This window comes from Salvelinus fontinalis, chromosome 7, assembly GCF_029448725.1.
Source record: "Salvelinus fontinalis isolate EN_2023a chromosome 7, ASM2944872v1, whole genome shotgun sequence".
In the NCBI taxonomy this organism is placed as follows: Eukaryota; Metazoa; Chordata; class Actinopteri; order Salmoniformes; family Salmonidae; genus Salvelinus; species Salvelinus fontinalis.
This window is the reverse complement of record NC_074671.1, coordinates 33,319,737-33,338,756: the sequence shown is the minus strand read 5'-3', so window position 1 is coordinate 33,338,756 and position 19,020 is coordinate 33,319,737. Positions and strand designations below refer to the sequence as shown.

Here is a 19,020-nt window from a genome sequence, read left to right as displayed (position 1 = left end):
CTCATTCTGCCAAGTTAGCTGGTCACCCCGGCGTTCGGGGTACGCTTGCTTCTATTCGCCAGCGGTTTTGGTGGCCTACTCAGGAGCGGGACACGCGCCGTTTCGTGGCTGCTTGTCCGGACTGCGCGCAGACTAAGTCAGGTAACTCTCCTCATGCCGGTCGTCTTAGACCGCTTCCCATTCCTTCTCGACCATGGTCTCAGATCGCCTTAGACTTTAGTACCGGTCTGCCTTCGTCTGCGGGGAGGACTGTGAGAGCCGCCAATAAACGTAGGATTAAGAGTCCTAGGTATTGTCGCGGTCAGAGAGTGTGGCTTTCCACTCGTAACCTTTCCCTTACGACAGCTTCTCGCAAGTTGACTCCGCGGTTCATTGGTCCGTTTCGTGTCTCTCAGGTCGTTAATCCAGTCGCTGTGCGACTGCTTCTTCCGCGACATCTTCGTCGCGTCCACCCTGTCTTCCATGTCTCTTGTGTCAAGCCTTTTCTTCGCGCCCCCGTTCGTCTTCCCTCCCCCCCTCCCGTCCTTGTCGAGGGCGCACCTATTTACAAGGAACGGAGGATCATGGACATGCGTTCTCAGGGACGTGGTCAACAGTACTTAGTGGATGGGGAGGGTTTCGGTCCTGAGGAGAGGAGTTGGGTTCCATCTCGGGACGTGCTGGACCGTTCGTTGATTGATGATTTCCTTCGTCGCCGCCAGGGTTCCTCCTCGAGTGCGCCAGGAGGCGCTTGGTGAGTGGGGGGGTACTGTCATGTTTTGTCTTTGATCTTCATGTCTTGTCCCTGTGCTTCCCTCTGCTGGTTATTAGGTTCTTTCCCTCTTTCTATTCCTCTCTCTCCTCCTCCCTCTCTCCCTCCCCCGCTCTCTCTCTCTATCGTTCCGTTCCTGCTCCCAGCTGTTTCTCTTTCTCCTAACGACCTCATTTACTCTTTCACACCTGTCCCCTATTTTGCCCTCTGATTTGAGTCCCTATTTCTCCCTCTGTTTTCTGCTTCTGTCTTTGTCGGATTCTTGTTTGATGTTTGCTGTTCTGTGTCCTTGTTCCGCTCTATCGTGTTTTTGCCTTCATCAGATGCTGCGTGTGAGCAGGTGTCTAGTGGTCGCGTCTCCAGTCGTTCATCTCTACTGACGAGAGGATTTCAGTTTTCCTGTTTTGTTTTTACCTTAGATATATCAGGAGTATCGTTTTTGTCTAAGACTGGAATAAAGACTCTGTTTCTATTTCGTCGCTTTTGGGTCCTCCTTCATCAGCATAACACAAACGTGTTTCTCTCTCTCTTTCTCTAATTTCTGGATGCGTGACCCTTTTCTCAGCCACTAATTATTTCATCTACGTAGTTGTTGAAACTCCATCTTCATAGTTATCAAGCTCCAAATCGTATCATGAATTGCCACTGGCTTTGATGAAAGCCAGAGACTCTATGTATGCGGATGACTCAACACTATACATGTCAGCTACTACAGCTACTGAAATGACTGCAACACTTAACAAAGAGCTGCAGTTAGTTTCAGAGTGGGTGGCAAGGAATAAGTTAGTCGTAAATATTTCTAAAACTAAAAGCATTGTATTTGGGACAAATCATTCACTAAACCCTAAATTGAGCAAGTTGAGGTGACTAAACTGCTTGGAGTTACCCTGGATTGTAAACTGTCATGGTCAAAACATATTGATACAACAGTAGCTAGGATGGGGAGAAGTATGTCCACGATAAGGCGCTGCTCTACCTTCTTGACAGCACTGTAAAATTAGATTTTTAAAAACAGATTAAAAAAAAACCTTATGGAACAGCGGGGATTGTGAAGCAACACAAACATTGGCACAGACACATACATACACACACACACACACACACACACACACACCCACACACAATAACAAATGCACTACACACACATACACATGGATTTAGTACTGTAGATATGTGGTAGTGGTGGAGTAGGGGCCTGAGGGCACACAGTGTGTTGTGAAATCTGTGAATGTATTGTTATGTTTTAAAAATTGTATAAACTGGCTTAATTTTGATGGACCCCAGGCTGCAGGGCAGCAGCTAACGGGGATCCATAATAAATACAAATATCACTTGTCCAATCTGCAGACATGGCAGAGAAAGTAAAAACAGGTGGGAAGGATGCTGGAAGGTAGCGGACAATTGGATAAGCCGGTCCTCACTCAGGCTGTAATAAACCTTGTCTGAGACAAAGGAAAAAGTACGGTGAGACTTTGTCGATGTCCCAAATGGCTCCCTATATAGTGCAGTACTATTGACCAAATCTTTATGGGCCTTGGTCAAAGGTAGTGCACTACATTGGGCTTAGGTCACCATTTGGGACGCAGATTTCAACTCACTGGATGAATAGACTTCTTATTACCGTGAGGTCAGCAATTGCGACCCTGGCAAATTTGCAGTCTATGTTGCGAGAGGCAAGCGGGCGCAATAGTCTTTTATAAAGGATGCCAAACAAATCAGTTTCCAAAGTCCACATCCCAAATGGAGGATTGACACCGCAGAGTGATAATCCCCTCGGTGGAGTAACACACACAATTGGTGGTTTACGGCTCAGGTATTCCCCTGGCTCCGGTCTGCTTCTAGCTCTGAAAGACAACTAATCCAAGTGCATATTCCCTTCTGCAGACTGCCTGAATATCTAAATAAGGTTTGCATTGGAGAAATGGAGAGTAATTGCATTTTACCGTGTGAGAATCCAGGGCCGTGAGGCGTATTGTCAACATGTCCCTGCTCTGCGGATCAATATTTGTTTCTATTATGAGGTCGTTACCTGGGCGATAAGACTCCCCGCCCCACAGAGCTGTGTAATCCATTATCATTTAATTAATTTAAACAAAACAATATCAAACTGCATTGATGATAATGAGATATTTTAATAGTCATAAGGCAGCCTTTTATTTTCTGGATCAAAGACTTAATTTGACTACAGAGCAGACGTTCCCGCTTCTCCATGCATACATTTAGATCCATTGTCTGAAGGGTGCCTATCATTTGTTTTGTTTCAGTCCAGGGCCTACGAGTCTACATCCAGACACTCACTCACTCTTACATAACTTAATCATGTTGGCCAAACCTTATGTAGCCCTCCTGGATTTGACTGCGCTGAAGGCGGCCACACACTGTTGGTTGGGCTTGAACATCCAACCCCTATCAACGTAATCGATTTATCGATGCAAAAGTCTGATCTCCCCCATAGTCTCTCCCTCCCCCATGTTTTAATATACATCCCGGCCAGGCGGCCAGCAGAAGTCTGCCGAGGTGACACCACTGCTGAGCACACCGATAATGACTACGTTGTCAAGGGTACCCTATCCCCTATATAGTGCACTACTTTTGACCAGAGCCTTATGGTCCCTGGTCAAACGTTGTGCACTATAACAGAGAACAAGATGTCATTTTGTGCTCATGTTCAAACGCGGTCAGGCAACAGCTGGGTTTGTCCCGATGTTAGCCTCCATCTCCTCCATAAAGCAGCCGACAACCCTGGCGTTGATGGAGGCCAGAGATGGGCCTGCTACTCCAAGCGATGACAGTTGCGTAGAATGCAATTCGAACAGGATGCTGCCTGCTGCGACCAGGAAGCCATTTTGTGGCCCCGGGACAGGAAATCAAAACATGATCGGTCATTAGTGATGGATGAGCATGAGATCCAGCCTTTCAGTTTTCAATCATAAAAGCTTACCGGTGGTCATTTTTCATATTGTTGCCTCTAGCAAGCGCATGAGCAATCGCAAGAACAATGGAATCCTCCTGTGCTCACGGAGGTGCGGCCATCTTGACCATAAAGTGGCTTGTGGTTCGAGACATAGATAGTAGTATCATGTCATTGCTCATTCCACCTTGTTATGGTAGTTAAACTAGTAGGGCTAGTCACAACAAAGCTAGACGTATGTAAAGAGATTGACAGGCTGACAGACAGCCCAGTGGTTCAGCCACTGAAGAAAGTGAACTACAGAAGCAACAACAGACTTTCAGTACATCAAAGAGATTAACTACAGTTTAATTACTTTGTGTGGCTGACAACTACAGACAGGGGAAGACAGCTCATCTCTGCCATTTGGGACAAACACTCTATTCCCTATATAGGCCACTACTTTTGGCCATAGCCCTACGGAGTCTGGTCAAAAGTAGCACACAATATAGGAAACTGGGTGTCATTTGGCAGGCACTCTAGTACCTACCTTCTTCCACTGTGCGAGTCCACATTAATAATGTATACGCATCCACTTAAAAGATGAGGAAATAATATATACATTTGCAATGTCAGACATTTAGGTTACAGGTATGCAGTGTAGCAAAATGTTTTTTGTTTTGCAGCATACGCAAAAATTCAGTGTAAATGTGACTTTGGTAAAAGATATCAAAAACAAACTCAAATGTATTTTACTAAGCATTTTCCATTACAATAACCAAATACAAGCTGTTTTCGAACACAAACATTTCTACCTGAGAATAAGGATTCACTTGTGAATCTTAGTTATGTTTTGGTACAGTATAATATTTATGTCAAAAATCACAACCTGTAGGTAGAGCTACAGGTAACTGCCAAAGTAAAGGAAACATCAACATAAAGTGTCTTAATAGGGTGTTGTGCCACCACGAGCCAGAACAGATTTAATGCGCCTTGGCATAGATTCTACAAGTGTCTGGAACTCTGTTGGAGGGAGGCGACACCATTCTTCCACAAGAAATACCATAACTTTGGTGTGTTGATGGAAAGCCCTGTCTCAGGCACTGCTCCAGAATCTCCCATTAGTGTTCAATTGGGTTGAGATCTGGTGACAGAGACAGCCATGGCATATGGTTAACATCGTTTTCATGCTTATCAAACCGTTCAGTGACCACTCGCGCACTGTGGATGGGGCACTGTCATCCTATGGGGGCATGGCCATTGTAGCCAAAATAATGGCCTGCCCAGCATTTTTATACATGACCCTAAGCATGATACGATGTTAATTGCTTAATTACTTCAGGAACCACACTTGTGTGGAAGCACCTGCTTTCAATATACTTTGTATCCCTCATTTACTCAAGTTTTTCTATTATTTTGGCAGTTACTTGTAGAATAGAATAGGGTGATGTCATCCTCTCCTGTTAATGTAGAAACAGTGCAACCTAGTGCCAGGAACATGCTCTACAACACAGGGAGAGAGGAAGAACTACACTGTCTCCCGGGTTGTCTTCAGGCCTACATTTCAACATTTGTTGTGTACAACACCTAACTCGTTTGTAATAAATGCAGATTCAATTATTTAATCATTACAAAATACCGTTGCGTTCTATTGCGTTTTAACAAAGAAATGCAATGACAGTTTTCAGTCAGCAGGAGGAGCTATTGCACCGTGGAAAAATACTTCCTACCGTCATTTCATTACAATTGAAGGAAATCAATATATTCAAGCCCTACATTCATTTTAATTATGTTTTCATAATCAAAGTCGTAATCTTGCCCCTGACTCAAAAAGTTACTAAAAAGCAAATGGGAAGACTAATTCAAGCTGCTTTTCTGACCTTAAAATATATTTGTCTCCCACCGAGGGCAAAGTGTGTTGTAATTCAATTGAATGCAAGGCCTTAACAAGAATTGTTACATTTTTTAACAGCAGTGCTAGTCCCGGTATTTATCCAGGGACCTTGACTCTCCTTACAAATGTCAGCTCTACCACAGTGGAGGGTAGAATAATCTCTTCCACTCATCAGCACATCTCCCCCCCACACACACACACACATACACAGGTAACCTGAGCCAGGCAGCCACAAGGACAGGGCCACAATGTCACCTAGCAACGCAGCCACATCTTCAATCAACCTTCAGGTGAGAATTAAAACCAACAGAGCAGCAGAGTGATGGAAAAATGGCTGCCACAGCTGAAGGGATTTGAAGGACAAATAGAGCTGTAAGCCAACATTGTGAAATACAGGATCGTATTGACTAGACACCAAACAGAAGAAAACGGACAAACAGGGAGGGACTACCTGAGCTTATCCAGTAAGAAATGCTTATCGTTTTCCTAGGCAAAATATTTTGCGATAGTATGCATTCAACCCAAGGACGGTCAGCTAAGGGTCTATTACAATGTGCCTGTGTGTGTTGCATCTTTATTTTAGAAGTTTCCCATGAGAGGATGGTGGTTCTTACACAAAACAAAAATGGGACAGTAAACTGCGTCGAGAGGCCTGTTCTCTCTGCTCTCGTTGCTCCACAGTGACAGCTTTCTCCCCTCGTGTAACGCCTCTCACAAAAATGCACTGAAGCTTGTGTAAATAAACGGACCCCCTTTTAGCACATTCCTCAGAACTGCTGTGCACGACTAATCTGTTTTACACGCACACACCCAAATACACACCCTCAAAAACACACACTTCCCTTCTACCGCAGGCCAGGGCATCAGAAACAGCTGTAACACCTTGTGCCAACTGCTGCCAGTCTGCCACCACCTGTACCCACTGCCAGTGTCAGACAGTGGCACGGCTGGACAGCATCTGAACAAAACCGGCCAGTGCTGAGGGACAATACAAGCTGGGCTACATCTCAAATGGCACCCTATTCCCAATATAGTGCACTACTTTTGACCAGGGCCCATAAGGCTCTGGTCTAAAGTAGTGCACTGTGTAGGTAACAGGGTACCATTTGAAGAAGCAGCCCAGTCTCCATAATAAGACATTGCATTGAACATCGAAGCAGTGCTGATTTGTTTTAAATCTAGTGGTTTATAAAAAAAAAAACCTGGTAATCACATCTGATAAACAGATTACATGTTGCTAGATGAAGGACAAAACAGACACCGTCTGCATCCCAAATAGCACCGTTTCCTATTTAGGGCACTATATAGGGAATAGGGTGCAATTGGGACGCAACCACTGTGCTGTGCCGGCTGGGGAAAACGCTGAGGTGAGAATGTGTATAACTCCCATTCTCTAAGCAAACGCATCACATTCACTGATACTAGGAGGGCAAGGGAGGACATGGGACACAGCTTAATGGATTCAAGAGGGGGTGTGTGAGTGTAGGAATACGTACCTTTTGTTGAGCTGGACATTCTTGACCAAAGGCATCTAATACTGCCATAGTGTATCTTATGTTGACGCTAGCTAATTATTCTATACTGATAGTCCATGACGTGACAGCTATCACTGAATGAATTTGATACGATGCACCACTATAAAAATGCAGGTGTAATCAATTAGCTTAGCAGTAAAACGATTTTTAGTAGGTTAAAATGAACACGCGAGTGTGATGAGTGAGTTTTATTGAAAAACAGTGAGCGTGGTTTCCTTTTCTGTTTGTGTGAAGCAGGGGTCATCAAGTAAGCACACACATTGAGGGGAGTGTGTGGGTGTCACTCAAGCAAAACAGAATCACACACACACACTCATTGTGAATGCAACAGCCCCTATATAAGGGTTCAAGCTGAGATTTATTGACCAATGTATCTTTTTTATTTTATTTTTTTTATTTTTTTACAAAGTACACAAAATCCCCTGTATAGAGATAGATATACACAGTACCAGTCAAAAGTTTGGACACAACATAATCACCCGACCTCAACCCAATTGAGATGGTTTGGGATGAGTTGGACCGCAAAGTGAAGGAAAAGCAGCAAACAAGTGCTCAGCATATGTGGAAACTACTTCAAGACTGTTAAAGCAGTCTGGTTGAGAGAATGTCAAGAGTATGCAAAGCTGTCAAGGCAAAGGGTGTCTACTTTGCCTTGACAATCTCAAATACAAATTATATTTTGATTTATTTAACACTTTTTTGGTTACTACATGATTCCATACGTGTTATTTCATAGTTTTGACATCTTCACTGATATTCTACAATGTAGAACATAGTAAAGAATATCGAAAAACCCTTGAATGAGTAGGTCTCCAAACTTTTGACCGGTACACTATATAGTCTCTGTTTATGGTTTAAGATGAGTTGATGAAACAGTTACAGTCAGGAACATGAACAGCCTTGTCATTGGCAATCATGCAGAGATGAAAGAAACACTCATATTGCAAAACAAGCAAACAAACAGAAAGCAAAAACAAAGTGCACATGAACACTATATCAATGCATTAATCCTTTAAAAGTGTTCATCTGAAACGTAGGAGTACGAAAATGGTTTAAAAAAATGTTAGATGTGTGGTTTGAGTTGGGGAAAAACAAACAGTTAAAGCTGAGATAGTTCAAAAGAAAAGCAGTCCCATGCTTTGATGAAATGTACAGCTTGTGCCCTTGGCTTCTAGAACTAAAAGGTCAAGAAGTCCACACATGGAAAAACTGCAATACAGAAAAATAAATGAATAGTACAAATCAGTAATAAACAGCGGTCCTAGTAAGAGAATGGTCCCAAAACAAAAGAAGGTGAAACGGGAATAAATACAACCGTATTTGAACGTCCCTCACTCCTGCGGCTAAACTCAGTTGAGAACACATTTCCTCGCCATGAGGAATGTTAACTACGAATGTCAACAGGGGAGAGGAGAGAAACCAACCGCCATAAGGTCGCGACCCTGAGCAGCATCGTCACGCTGAGTTAGTTTAGTTTGTTTCCAGGTCAGGTGTGAGTATTTCAAACGTTGTGCAGAGGTCATCACTTGTTATCCAGTCTTAGGAGCTGCTCCTTACCGTTGACGGTTAGAGACTTTAACTGACCGTCTTCCTCCACCTCCACCCTCTCCTGGCCGTTCTCCACAATCCTGCAGGAGATAAAAAAGACATTATTTTAAATCATAACCTTGTTAAGTGTTACTCTGTTTTTCTCTATTCCGACTGTCTTGATGAATCGGACTACAACATCCTAGGAAAGTCCTGTTTGTTTTTATTTTGAGGAAACTATCCCTTTAAAACACAGGGTGAGGACAAAGTCAGTGAAGGATTGACTTCATTGACTGGGCTAGCTGTGCTGTGCTGTGCTGTGCTGAGCAGTGCTGAGCAGTGCTGAGCAGTGCTGAGCAGTGCTGTGCAGTGCTGTGCAGTGCTGTGCAGTGCTGTACCGTTTTGTGGTGATTTGTCTGCCGTTAATGAACTTGGTGGAGGTAGACACCGAGCGGGAGCACATTCCTCCTCCACCTCCACCCCCGAAAGATGAAGAGGAAAACGAGGCGAAGCCCCCTCCACCCATATGTCCCAGGGAGGTGAAACCTAGGAGGGACACACACAGAGCTTACGAGTAAGCATTTCATTTTACTGGTCACACTCATATACCCACTCCAAATCCCACCCACTCCAAATCCCACCATTTCTCCTTTTGACATTTTCATCTCAATTGAGTCTGTAGCTAAGAACTGTGTGAAACTTATCATAGGGTAACATCAGGATAGATCTCATTAAAGGAAAAGTAACATCAAATAATGTTTCAGCTCTCTGGGTGACATTCGTCTTACAAACACACCCGTGAATGAAAGGCATAGCAACATTTCAAATAGATGGGATTGAATTACGACATGATTTAAATTGTAACAACTTCCGTGAGAAGAAGGTTTAGTTTAACCAGAGTTTTAGTACACACATATTTGAAGTATTACCGTGCTGCAGGGGAAGCGCACCTGAACCAAACCCTGTGAAGCCCGCCCCGAAGGGGGGGAAGCCACCAAACCCGTGGAAGAAGGATCCTCCGGTCCTGCTTTGGTTCACCATCCGCTGCCTGTGTCCCCCACCGAAGAAGTCGTCATCTGCTGGGGAGAGACAATGACAACACATTAGTCAAGTTCACTTTCACCCACATAGCAGTACCCAATTGTCATACTTGAGTAAAAGTAAAGAAATCTTAATAGAAAATGACTCCAGTAAAAGTCACCAAGTAAAATACTACTTGAGTAAAAGTATTTGGTTTGAAATATACTTTATTACCAAAAGGTTTCAAATTCCTTATATTAAGATCATCTTTTTAATGTACAGTTAGCCAGGGGAACACTCCTACATAATTTACAAACAAAGCATTTGTATTTCGTGAGTCCGTTAATCCGCCAGATCAGAGGCAATAGGAATGACCAGGTATAATTCTCTTGATGCGTGAATTGGGACCATTTTCCTGTCCCGCTAAGTATTAAAAATGTAAGGAGTACTTTTGCGTGTCAGGGAAAATGTATGGAGTAAAAAGTACATCATTTTACTTAGGAATGTAGTGAAGTAAAAGTAGTCAAAAATATAAAAAGTGAAGTACAGATACCACAATAATCTACTTTAGTACTTTAAAGTATTTTTACACCACTGGAAATGGCATAGGCCTATCTACACTGAACAAAAATATAAACGCTACATGCAACAATTTCAAAGATTTTACTGAGTTACAGTTCATATAAGGATACCAGTCAATTTAAATACATTTATTTGGCCATAATCTATGGATTTCACATGACTGGTCACAGATACCTTAAAAAACAAAACATATGGCGTGGATCAGAAAACCAGTCAGAATGTAGCGCGACATCTCCTTCGCATAGTTGTGATCAGACTGTTGAATGTTGTCCCACTCATCTTCAATGGTTGTACGAAGTTGCTGGATATTGGCAGGCACCGGAACACGCTGTTGTAAACGTCAATCCAGAGCATCCCAAACATGCTCAATGGGTGACATGTCTGGGGAGTATGCAGGCCATGGAAGAACTGGGACATTTTCAGCTTCCAGGAATGTGGTCTACAGATCCTTGCGACATGGGGCTGTAGATTATCATGCTGAAACATGATGTCAGCGGATGAATGGCACAACAATGGGCCTCAGTATCTCATCACGTTATCGCTGCGCATTCAAATTGCTTAGATAATGAACACAATTGCATTTTGTCCGTAGCTTATGCCTACCCATACCATAACCCCAACGCCACTATGGGGCCCTCTATTCACAACGTTGACATCAGAAACCGCTCGCCCCCACACGACGCCATACAGTCGAAACCGCGATTCATCCGTAAAGAGCACACTTCTCCAGCGTGCCAGTAGCCATCGAAGGTGAGAATTTACCTACTGAAGTTGGTTAAGACACCAATCTGCAGTCAGGTCAAGACCCTGGTGAGGACGACGAGCACGCAGATGAGCTTCCCTGAGACGGTTTCTGACAGTTCGTGCAGAAATTCTTGGGTTGTGCAAACCCACAGTTCCATCAGCTGTCTGGGTGTCTGGTCTCAGACGATCCCGTAGGTGAAGAAGCCGAATGTGGAGGTCCTGGGCTGTGCGGGGTTACACGTGGTCTGTGGTTGTGAGGACGGTTGGATGTACTGCCAAATTCTCTAAAACGACGTTGGAGGCAGTTTAAGGTAGAGAAATTAATATTAAATTATCTGCAACAGCTCTTGTGGACATTCCTGCAGTCAGCATGACAATTGCACACTCCCTCAAAACTTGAGATGTGGCATTGTGTTGTGACAAAACTGCACATTTTAGAGTGGCTTTTTATTGTCCCCAGCACAAAGTGCAACTGTATAATGATCATGCTGTTTAATCAGCTTCTTGATATGCCACACCTGTCAGGTGGATGGATTATCTTGTCAAAGGAGAAATTCTCACTAACAGGGATGTATATAAATCGGCACAATTTGAGAGAAATAAACTTTTTGTGCTTATGGAACATTTCTGGGATCTTTAATTCAGTTCATAAAACATGGAACCAACACTTTACATGTTGCGTTTATTTTTGTTTGTTGAGTATAAATACATATCTATAAATTGAGCTGGATTATTCACTGATGTCGTGTCCCCATTCCCCAAAGGGTAAAGTGCATTAACCTACAGACTTTTAGGAAGGAAATGTCTGATATATCACAAATAATATTTGAGGGGTTTTGGTTTCATTTTCAACCGGATATAAAAAATAAAAATAAAATAAAGAGTTCAATCATTTACAGTCTCACAGAGGTTTGTGTTAGTCTTAACCAGAAATGGCTGCAGTAGTCACATGGGAGACCTTCCCACAGGGACAGACGTGATTGTGCTGAGAAAAATAGCTGCCCTCCCCGTTAGAAAGAAAAATCCCCTGGTGCTTCCGCTCTCCAATCCACCACAATGTCAGAATTCATTTATTAATTGGATCGTTTATGCATGAGGACCCTGAGGACTCAGTCACACTCCCTCTCCCCTTAGAAAAGGTCCGTATTAAACCCAGCCGCAAGCTCTCCATAAAGCCTCCCTCTAATCCTCTCCGTATTCCATTGTGCATCTCAAATGGACTGACCCCCACCACAATGTGGTGACCCCCCCACCACAGGAGGTCTCCACTGCAACTGGAACTGGGGGGGTGAGTCCTAAATGGCACCCTATTCCCTATATAGTGCATTACTTTTGACCAGAGCTCATGACTATGGGCCCCTAGTCAAAAGGAGTGCACCAAGTAAGGAATAGGGTGCCATTTGGGATGCAGTGGAGCATGGAAGATGTTTCTAACAAGGCTGGTCATAATATCATTTATGATCTAGAATTAAAACCCTTCTTGTTTATCTCGGTGTCCCTTGATGTGACTTATTTTGTTATGTTGTTAGGAGAGGATATAATGTAGCAGGGTTATTTATAATATATGGACTTGAAAATGGCCTTTGAAAGCTATTGCTAAACTCAGCCAATGTTCGGTGACTTGCGGTTACGGAAGGTGTTGTTTTGACCAATGGGAGACGTGTTGTAGTAGGGAGCCTATTGGCTCAGCCAGTGGTGTAAAAGCCGGTATCTGCTCAGCGAATGACAGCGAGGCATCCACGGTTCACCCACAGAGCTCTAAATATGGAGGCGAGCCTCAGACAGTGGACGGATATGAGAGCCTACATCATTCAGCTGGAATGCTTTCAAAAATAGCTTCTGTATTAAAATAAGACCAGTTGTAATAGCGTCAGACGCATGTGTCTGTGTGTGTGGAAACATGTGAAACAGGGGAGGGGTTACAATAATACTTGATGAATGTTTGTGGTGTAGGAGTAAGCAGGAAGCTCCGAGGTTGATACATTTTACAGGTTGCTTTCGCATAATATGTTACGCATTTTAGTGTAATCCGATTACAATATTTTTGCTGGTTACATAATAAAGTACTGTTTTTTTTATTTATCTTTTAAAATCAGATTACATGTAACTTCTTGAACTGCACTGTTGGTTAAGGGCTTAAGGGCTTGTAAGTAAGCATTTCACGGTAAAGTCTACACTTTAAACTGTAAAGTGTAGACCTACACTTTACGGTAAAGTCTACACAAATAAAGTTTGATTTGATTAGTTCGTTTTTTGTAATCATATGTAGTCAGTTACTCCCCAACCCTGCCTACTCCCTCACTATATAGGGAATACGGTGCCAGTTGGGACGCATCCACAGAGTGCAGAGGACAGCTGTTGCTGTTTACTCCCAGGTTGGCAGTGTCCAGCAGCAGCATCAGACAGCATGTCCTCAATGCAGCCGGTAAGAGGATAGTACCTGCTAGGCTGATGGCATGGAGCACCACACTATGGTCCTGGTTTTATAGCTGTCCCTGTTTGCTCGTAAACTTTACATTTTAACCCAGACCATCCAGGCTGTCCAGTCTGTGGTTGGAAGAGTCTAAAGGATGCAATGGCTGTTTTGTTTTTACATTTACATTTAAGTCATTTAGCAGACGCTCTTATCCAGAGCGACTTACAAATTGGTGCATTCACCTTATGACATCCAGTGGAACAACCACTTTACAATAGTGCATCTAAATCTTTTAAGGGAAGGGGGGGGGGGGGTCAGAAGGATTGCTTTATCCTATCCTAGGTATTCCTTAAAGAGGTGGGGTTTCAGGTGTCTCCGGAAGGTGGTTTTTCTTCCCGAAAGCCAGTTCTATGGGTAATACGGTACCCACCCGTCCCTCTAGCCAGAGGCATGGTGATTGTATAGCTGGCTGTCATTATGCCAGCTGGTGCTGATGGTTTGTCAGTCAGTTAAGACTAGTAAAACACAGGAGTGGTTAAATGACTGCTAAAGTCCTGAGTCACACTCAGGCTACTACAGTTAGGCTAGACGGGACCCTGAGCACAGTCCTGGCTGCCTCCGGGGAGGGGTTTTACTTTGTTCCACTAGCCGCAGTGGTTGCCCAAATTGACCAGATACTCAATTTGTTTACAAGTCACATTTTTTGATAAATCACAGAAAACACATAGAATAGCATGTATTGAGCGGTTTTCAAATTGATTTCAAAGAACAGACAGCCGGCCAGACAGACAGACCTATTCCAGCAGGCAAGGTCTCCATCTCTCTCGATATTGTTTGAACCAGATATTGAACCTATGCTGTACCCCACTTTCACAACTGTACCATTGAGATTCTCTCTTCCGGAGCTGACACACACTCTCAAAGAGTTGTATTTTTTATTTTATTTTTACATGTGGGCTTTGTATCAAACAATAAACTGCTCCCAAGTGCTCTGTATGACCCCCACCAATGTGGCTGGTAAGAGTAGACATTCTACCAGCCAATGCCAAAATCGACCAGCAATTCACTGGTGGATGGTGTTCATTTCCCACCCTGGCTAACCCATTAACCCCTAACCAGTCTGCAGTGTAGCCAGTTCTCTGTACAATTCTCACAGCTACATAAACACTACGATTAGGCCGGTCAGCAAACAGCCCAGTCGGTCTCTTCCAGCCAGCAAGATTGACTCGGATTGGCGCACAATTAGTAGCATGTCCACAGGGGGTTTAGAACGTGAATCTAGTTGTGGGTATACCGACAATGAAAAGGTCAGGAATGTCCAAGGATTTAAAAAAGCACAGACCTCGCTCGAGGCAGCGTTGAACATCGTAATCTCAATTCCTGCATCAGTTTTGGTGATCAAAGCCATATCGGTTATAATCAACAGTATAGTGATAGATTCCTATTGAATATTATCTACACAGGGATAAGCGGTTACTTTTAGCAACATCACATCCAATACTGAACAAATTTGGATGAAATGTACATAATAAAAGTAGTCAGAGACAGAGCGTACCAAAGTATGGCTCCATCCTCAATCACTCTCCTTCCACTCTATAGAATAAGGGCAATTGCCATTGGTGTCTCTGGGAACTAGGCTCTCTGTGCATTCTCTGGCCTCAGTTGGAGGAAAAGACTTACCGAAGAAATCGGCAAATGGATCTCGACCTCCGAAGAATTCCCTGAAGACATCCTCGGGATTACGGAATGTGAACCCGCCACTGAAGTGATCACCGTTGTGATAATGCCCTCCTGGAAGAAACAAGAACATACAATGAGAGTTACTGCGCGATAGCAACATTCTCCTGGTCTTGCAGTACGCATGGCGATCTGAACATAGTTCAACTACTCAAGGGAACTATGAGGGTAGCATGGCACTATGAGGCTTAGTTGACAGCTAATGGTTTTGGGTCCTCAAAAAGAAGAGAGGAGAAAAAAAAGAGCGAGGTTGGTATTGCCCGGTCAGGTTGACCCCATAGAGCTGTTCATTGGTAGAAGCAAAAAAACACTTCTCCTTGGCATGCTAGCTAGCTTCATGTGTCATTTCAGACATTGTGTCATATAATACGGTATCATATAACATACACGTTTAACCTCCATATTTCCTAGAGAGGCTCTACATATAGAAACAAAGAGTAATGTATACCTCTGCCTCCGTTTCCAGCCAGGCCTTCTTTACCATATCGGTCATACTGGTTCTTCTTGTTTGCTAGGGATACGAAGAAAAGGAGGGATTAAGAGATCTGAAACTGTCAGGCAATGGTCACTGTGGATGTGTCCCAAATGGCAACCTATTCCCTATGTGGCACACTACTTTTGGTCTGATCTTGGTCAAAAGTAGAACACTATGGAATAGGGTGCCATTTGGGGCACTTTGAACTTGACAAAGTGTCGTTTCTGTTCTCCATTTAAATGAAAGATCGCTGCGACCTTTGGATAATAATAGCTTCCTGGATATGAAACAGATCCTGCCTCATTCTCATAACTTGATACACGAGGTACATGTGAAATGGTCTTAGTGGCTCCTTATTACTGGCTGCTTAGTTATAATGTATACACAAATCTATTGATTTGATGCTTGCAAATTACACTCACTTAATGTTTTAGAATTAACATTCAAAGAGTTAAAACATCAAGCTCAATCTCAGTCTTAAGACCCTTCCTTCTACCCAGTGAGAAAAACACTATGAAAAATACGTCATTTCAATGGCAAAACTGGTTGAAATCATGTCTTTTCAACCGTCTTAAGATACTTTCTCCTAAGTCTTTTAATATCCTTCCTCCAAGACCTCTCATAATCTTCCACCTGTGCTCTTCTTTCACCGATAGGTTTACAATTCTGTCTCGGAGGTGAATGCTGGGAAAAGCCCCAGTCAGAAACCTGAGTGTACGATGCAGACAAACCATTGGACAAGTGGACAGAGCGTGGCTGTATATGCCCATTTTCATGAAAGTCATAAATGACCAACCCATAACTTGATGTGCGGAAAAAGTGAAACGACAACAAGCGTGACTACTTAAAGGCTGGTACGAGAACCAAAAGAGGAAAGTCGATGTTCAAGTGTGTATACTCCACAGCACAAACGGTCCTGACGTGTGCTTCGAAGGGAAACAATTACTGGCCTGTTGTTAGCTGCTGTTGCTGGGAGAGCAGTACATAATGGGGACAAATAAATCAAGACATTACAGTTCTCTGTTGTGCTCAGGCCTACATTTGCATCCCAAATGGCACCCTATTCTCTATGTAGTACACTACTTTTGACCAGGGCCCGTGAAAAGTAGTGCACTGCATAGGGAATCGGGTGCAGTTTAGGAAACAGCTTACATCCCAGCGCTGTCAAGTACATAGATCATTTTAGTCCTGTAACAGACAGACAAAGGGTTATTTTCAATGTGGACAAAGACAATAGTTATGGTATGTTCACCATCTGGCAGCAACACATGACTGGTCATATGTTTGGGTGGAAACAAAGAGGTGAAAACATCATAAACGACACCTAGGGTGATAGGCTAATGTACCTTTTTGAAGCTAAAACATATTTTGGGAGGGATTTTAATCAGTCATATAATCTGTATAGCAAAGAGATATCACTAATCAAGAAGGCCTAGACCTCATGTGTGCATGCTATGTAGCTAGCTGTCCACCACATTGTACAATTTTACAGGTTGCAGTCGCGTAATGTTACTCATTTTAGTGTAAAGGGTTCTTGTAACGTTTCGAAAATGTACACCCAGGTGTACAAAACATTAAGGACACCTGCTCTTTCCATGACCAGGTTAAAGCTATGATCCCTTATTGATGTCACTTGTTAAATCCACTTAAAAATCAGAGTAGATGAAGGGGAGGTTAAAGAAGGATTTTTAAGCCTTAGACATGGATTGGTTTTTGTGTGCCATTTAGGAGGGTGAATAAGCAAGAGAAAATATGTAAGTTCCTTTGAACAGGGTATGGCAGTAGGTGCAACAGTTTGGTTCAAGAACTGCAACGCTGCAGTTAAGTTTTTTTTCTTTTCGTTTTTTTTTTTTTTAACGACCGGATGTGGGAATGGCATCCGGGATTCGTGACATGTGCATTAGCGTTTGTGTTTGCATTTTTGTGTTTGCAAACGTCCATAAATGAAGAGTCTTAGGTGGAGGGGGGAATCTTACCGTCTGACAGGACCTCATAGGCTTCTGAAAGCTCTTTGAACTTCCTCTCCGCGTCTTCCTTGTTGTCTGGGTTCTTGTCTGGATGCCACTTTAGTGCTAGCTTTCTGTACCTACAGTATGGCAGATTACACATTTTACTACACAGACATGTAAAGCCCAAAGATACCACTGTCATTTGGCATCTAAGGAGATTGGTAATCTCACCATTCATTTCATAACAACAAATACTAACTACGTATAACCGTCAATATACCACATGGCTCCATGAGTAGTAAATCAATTGAGGCGTTCTTTTATCATTTGCGGATAAAAATGTGGGTTGACGACAGAGGGCTGACCAGGAGAGTGCAAGTATCAATTCTTAACAGATAATTGCTCAAACTGTTAGCTGAATTGCTAACAGAGGATTTCAAAAAAAGATTCAGTTGTCCGATTTCATCATTGAAATTACACAACCCTCTGTGTCATGACACTTAATTGGAAGACAAAAAATAAATAAAAGCAAACACAAGTGCAGGCAGAGCAGAAGGGCGTTTTTAAGGCTGCTAGCTCAATTCTCACCCTCCCAGCAATAAATAAATAAATAAATAAATATATCTCTATATCTCTATATCTCTATATCTATAAAAAGGGAGGCAGTGTAAACTCCATGGCTCTGCAGTCCAGGACAGCGGTTTGTACTGATTCAGCAGTTCTCTCGGACTAAGCCAGGCTTGCAGCAGACAGTGTCAACGTCCCAAATGGTTCCCTATATATAAAAAATAAATTATATTTAACCGTTATTTAACTAGGCAACTCAGTTAACAGATTCTTATTTACAATGACGGCCTACCAAAAGGCAAATGGCCTCCTGAGGGGACGGGGGCTGGGATGATAATAAAATACAAATAGGTCAAAACACGATCACGACAAGCGAGACGCCACAACACTACAATAAGAGAGACCTAAGACAACATAGCATGGCAGCAACACAACATGGTAGCAGCACAAAACATGGTACACATTATTGGGCACAGACAACAGCACCAAGGGCAAGGTAGAGACAACAATACATCACACGAAGCCACAACTGTTAGTAAGAGTGTCCATGACTGAGTCTTTGAAGAGATGGAGACAAAACGGTCCAGTTTGAGTGTTTGTTGCAGCTCGTTCCAGTCGACTAGCTGCAGCGAAGTGAAAAGAGGCGCGACCCAGGGATGTGTGCGCTTTGGGGACCTTTAACAGAATGTGACTGGAGGAACGGGTGCACTACTTTTGACCCACACTAAATAGAAACTAGGATGCCATTACGGACACAGGCCCTATGGAGGATGGGCCTGACTCAGAGCTCCTCCATAAGGCTGCATAGAGACCACAGAGTAGGGATTTAGCCTTTTATGACAATATATTCTGCTGAGAAGGAGCACATTAAGACCTAGGACTCCATGCAGACCTAGGCCCATAGGAGTCGAGCTTCTCTGTGGAGGAGTGCTG

The 19,020-nt window shown here is 43.2% G+C and overlaps 1 protein-coding gene across 6 annotated transcripts in view; it reads right to left on the bottom strand.

Moving 5' to 3' along the window:
* The window catches only part of dnajb6b (DnaJ heat shock protein family (Hsp40) member B6b), a 53,229-nt gene that overhangs the window by 10,410 nt on the left and 23,799 nt on the right, over window positions 1–19,020 (bottom strand). For 2 of the 6 annotated variants that reach the window (XM_055929223.1, XM_055929225.1), the window contains 6 exons: window positions 17,548–17,657; window positions 15,545–15,607; window positions 15,040–15,150; window positions 9,527–9,676; window positions 8,996–9,143; window positions 8,628–8,698 (listed from right to left, as the gene is read on the bottom strand). In XM_055929223.1, the coding sequence (XP_055785198.1) occupies window positions 8,628–8,698; window positions 8,996–9,143; window positions 9,527–9,676; window positions 15,040–15,150; window positions 15,545–15,607; window positions 17,548–17,657 (653 nt within the window). Of the gene's footprint in view, window positions 1–3,976; window positions 8,699–8,995; window positions 9,144–9,526; window positions 9,677–15,039; window positions 15,151–15,544; window positions 15,608–17,547; window positions 17,658–19,020 lie in introns of those variants that run through there. The other 4 variants (XM_055929226.1, XM_055929227.1, XM_055929228.1 and 1 more) reach the window with 4 other exon arrangements.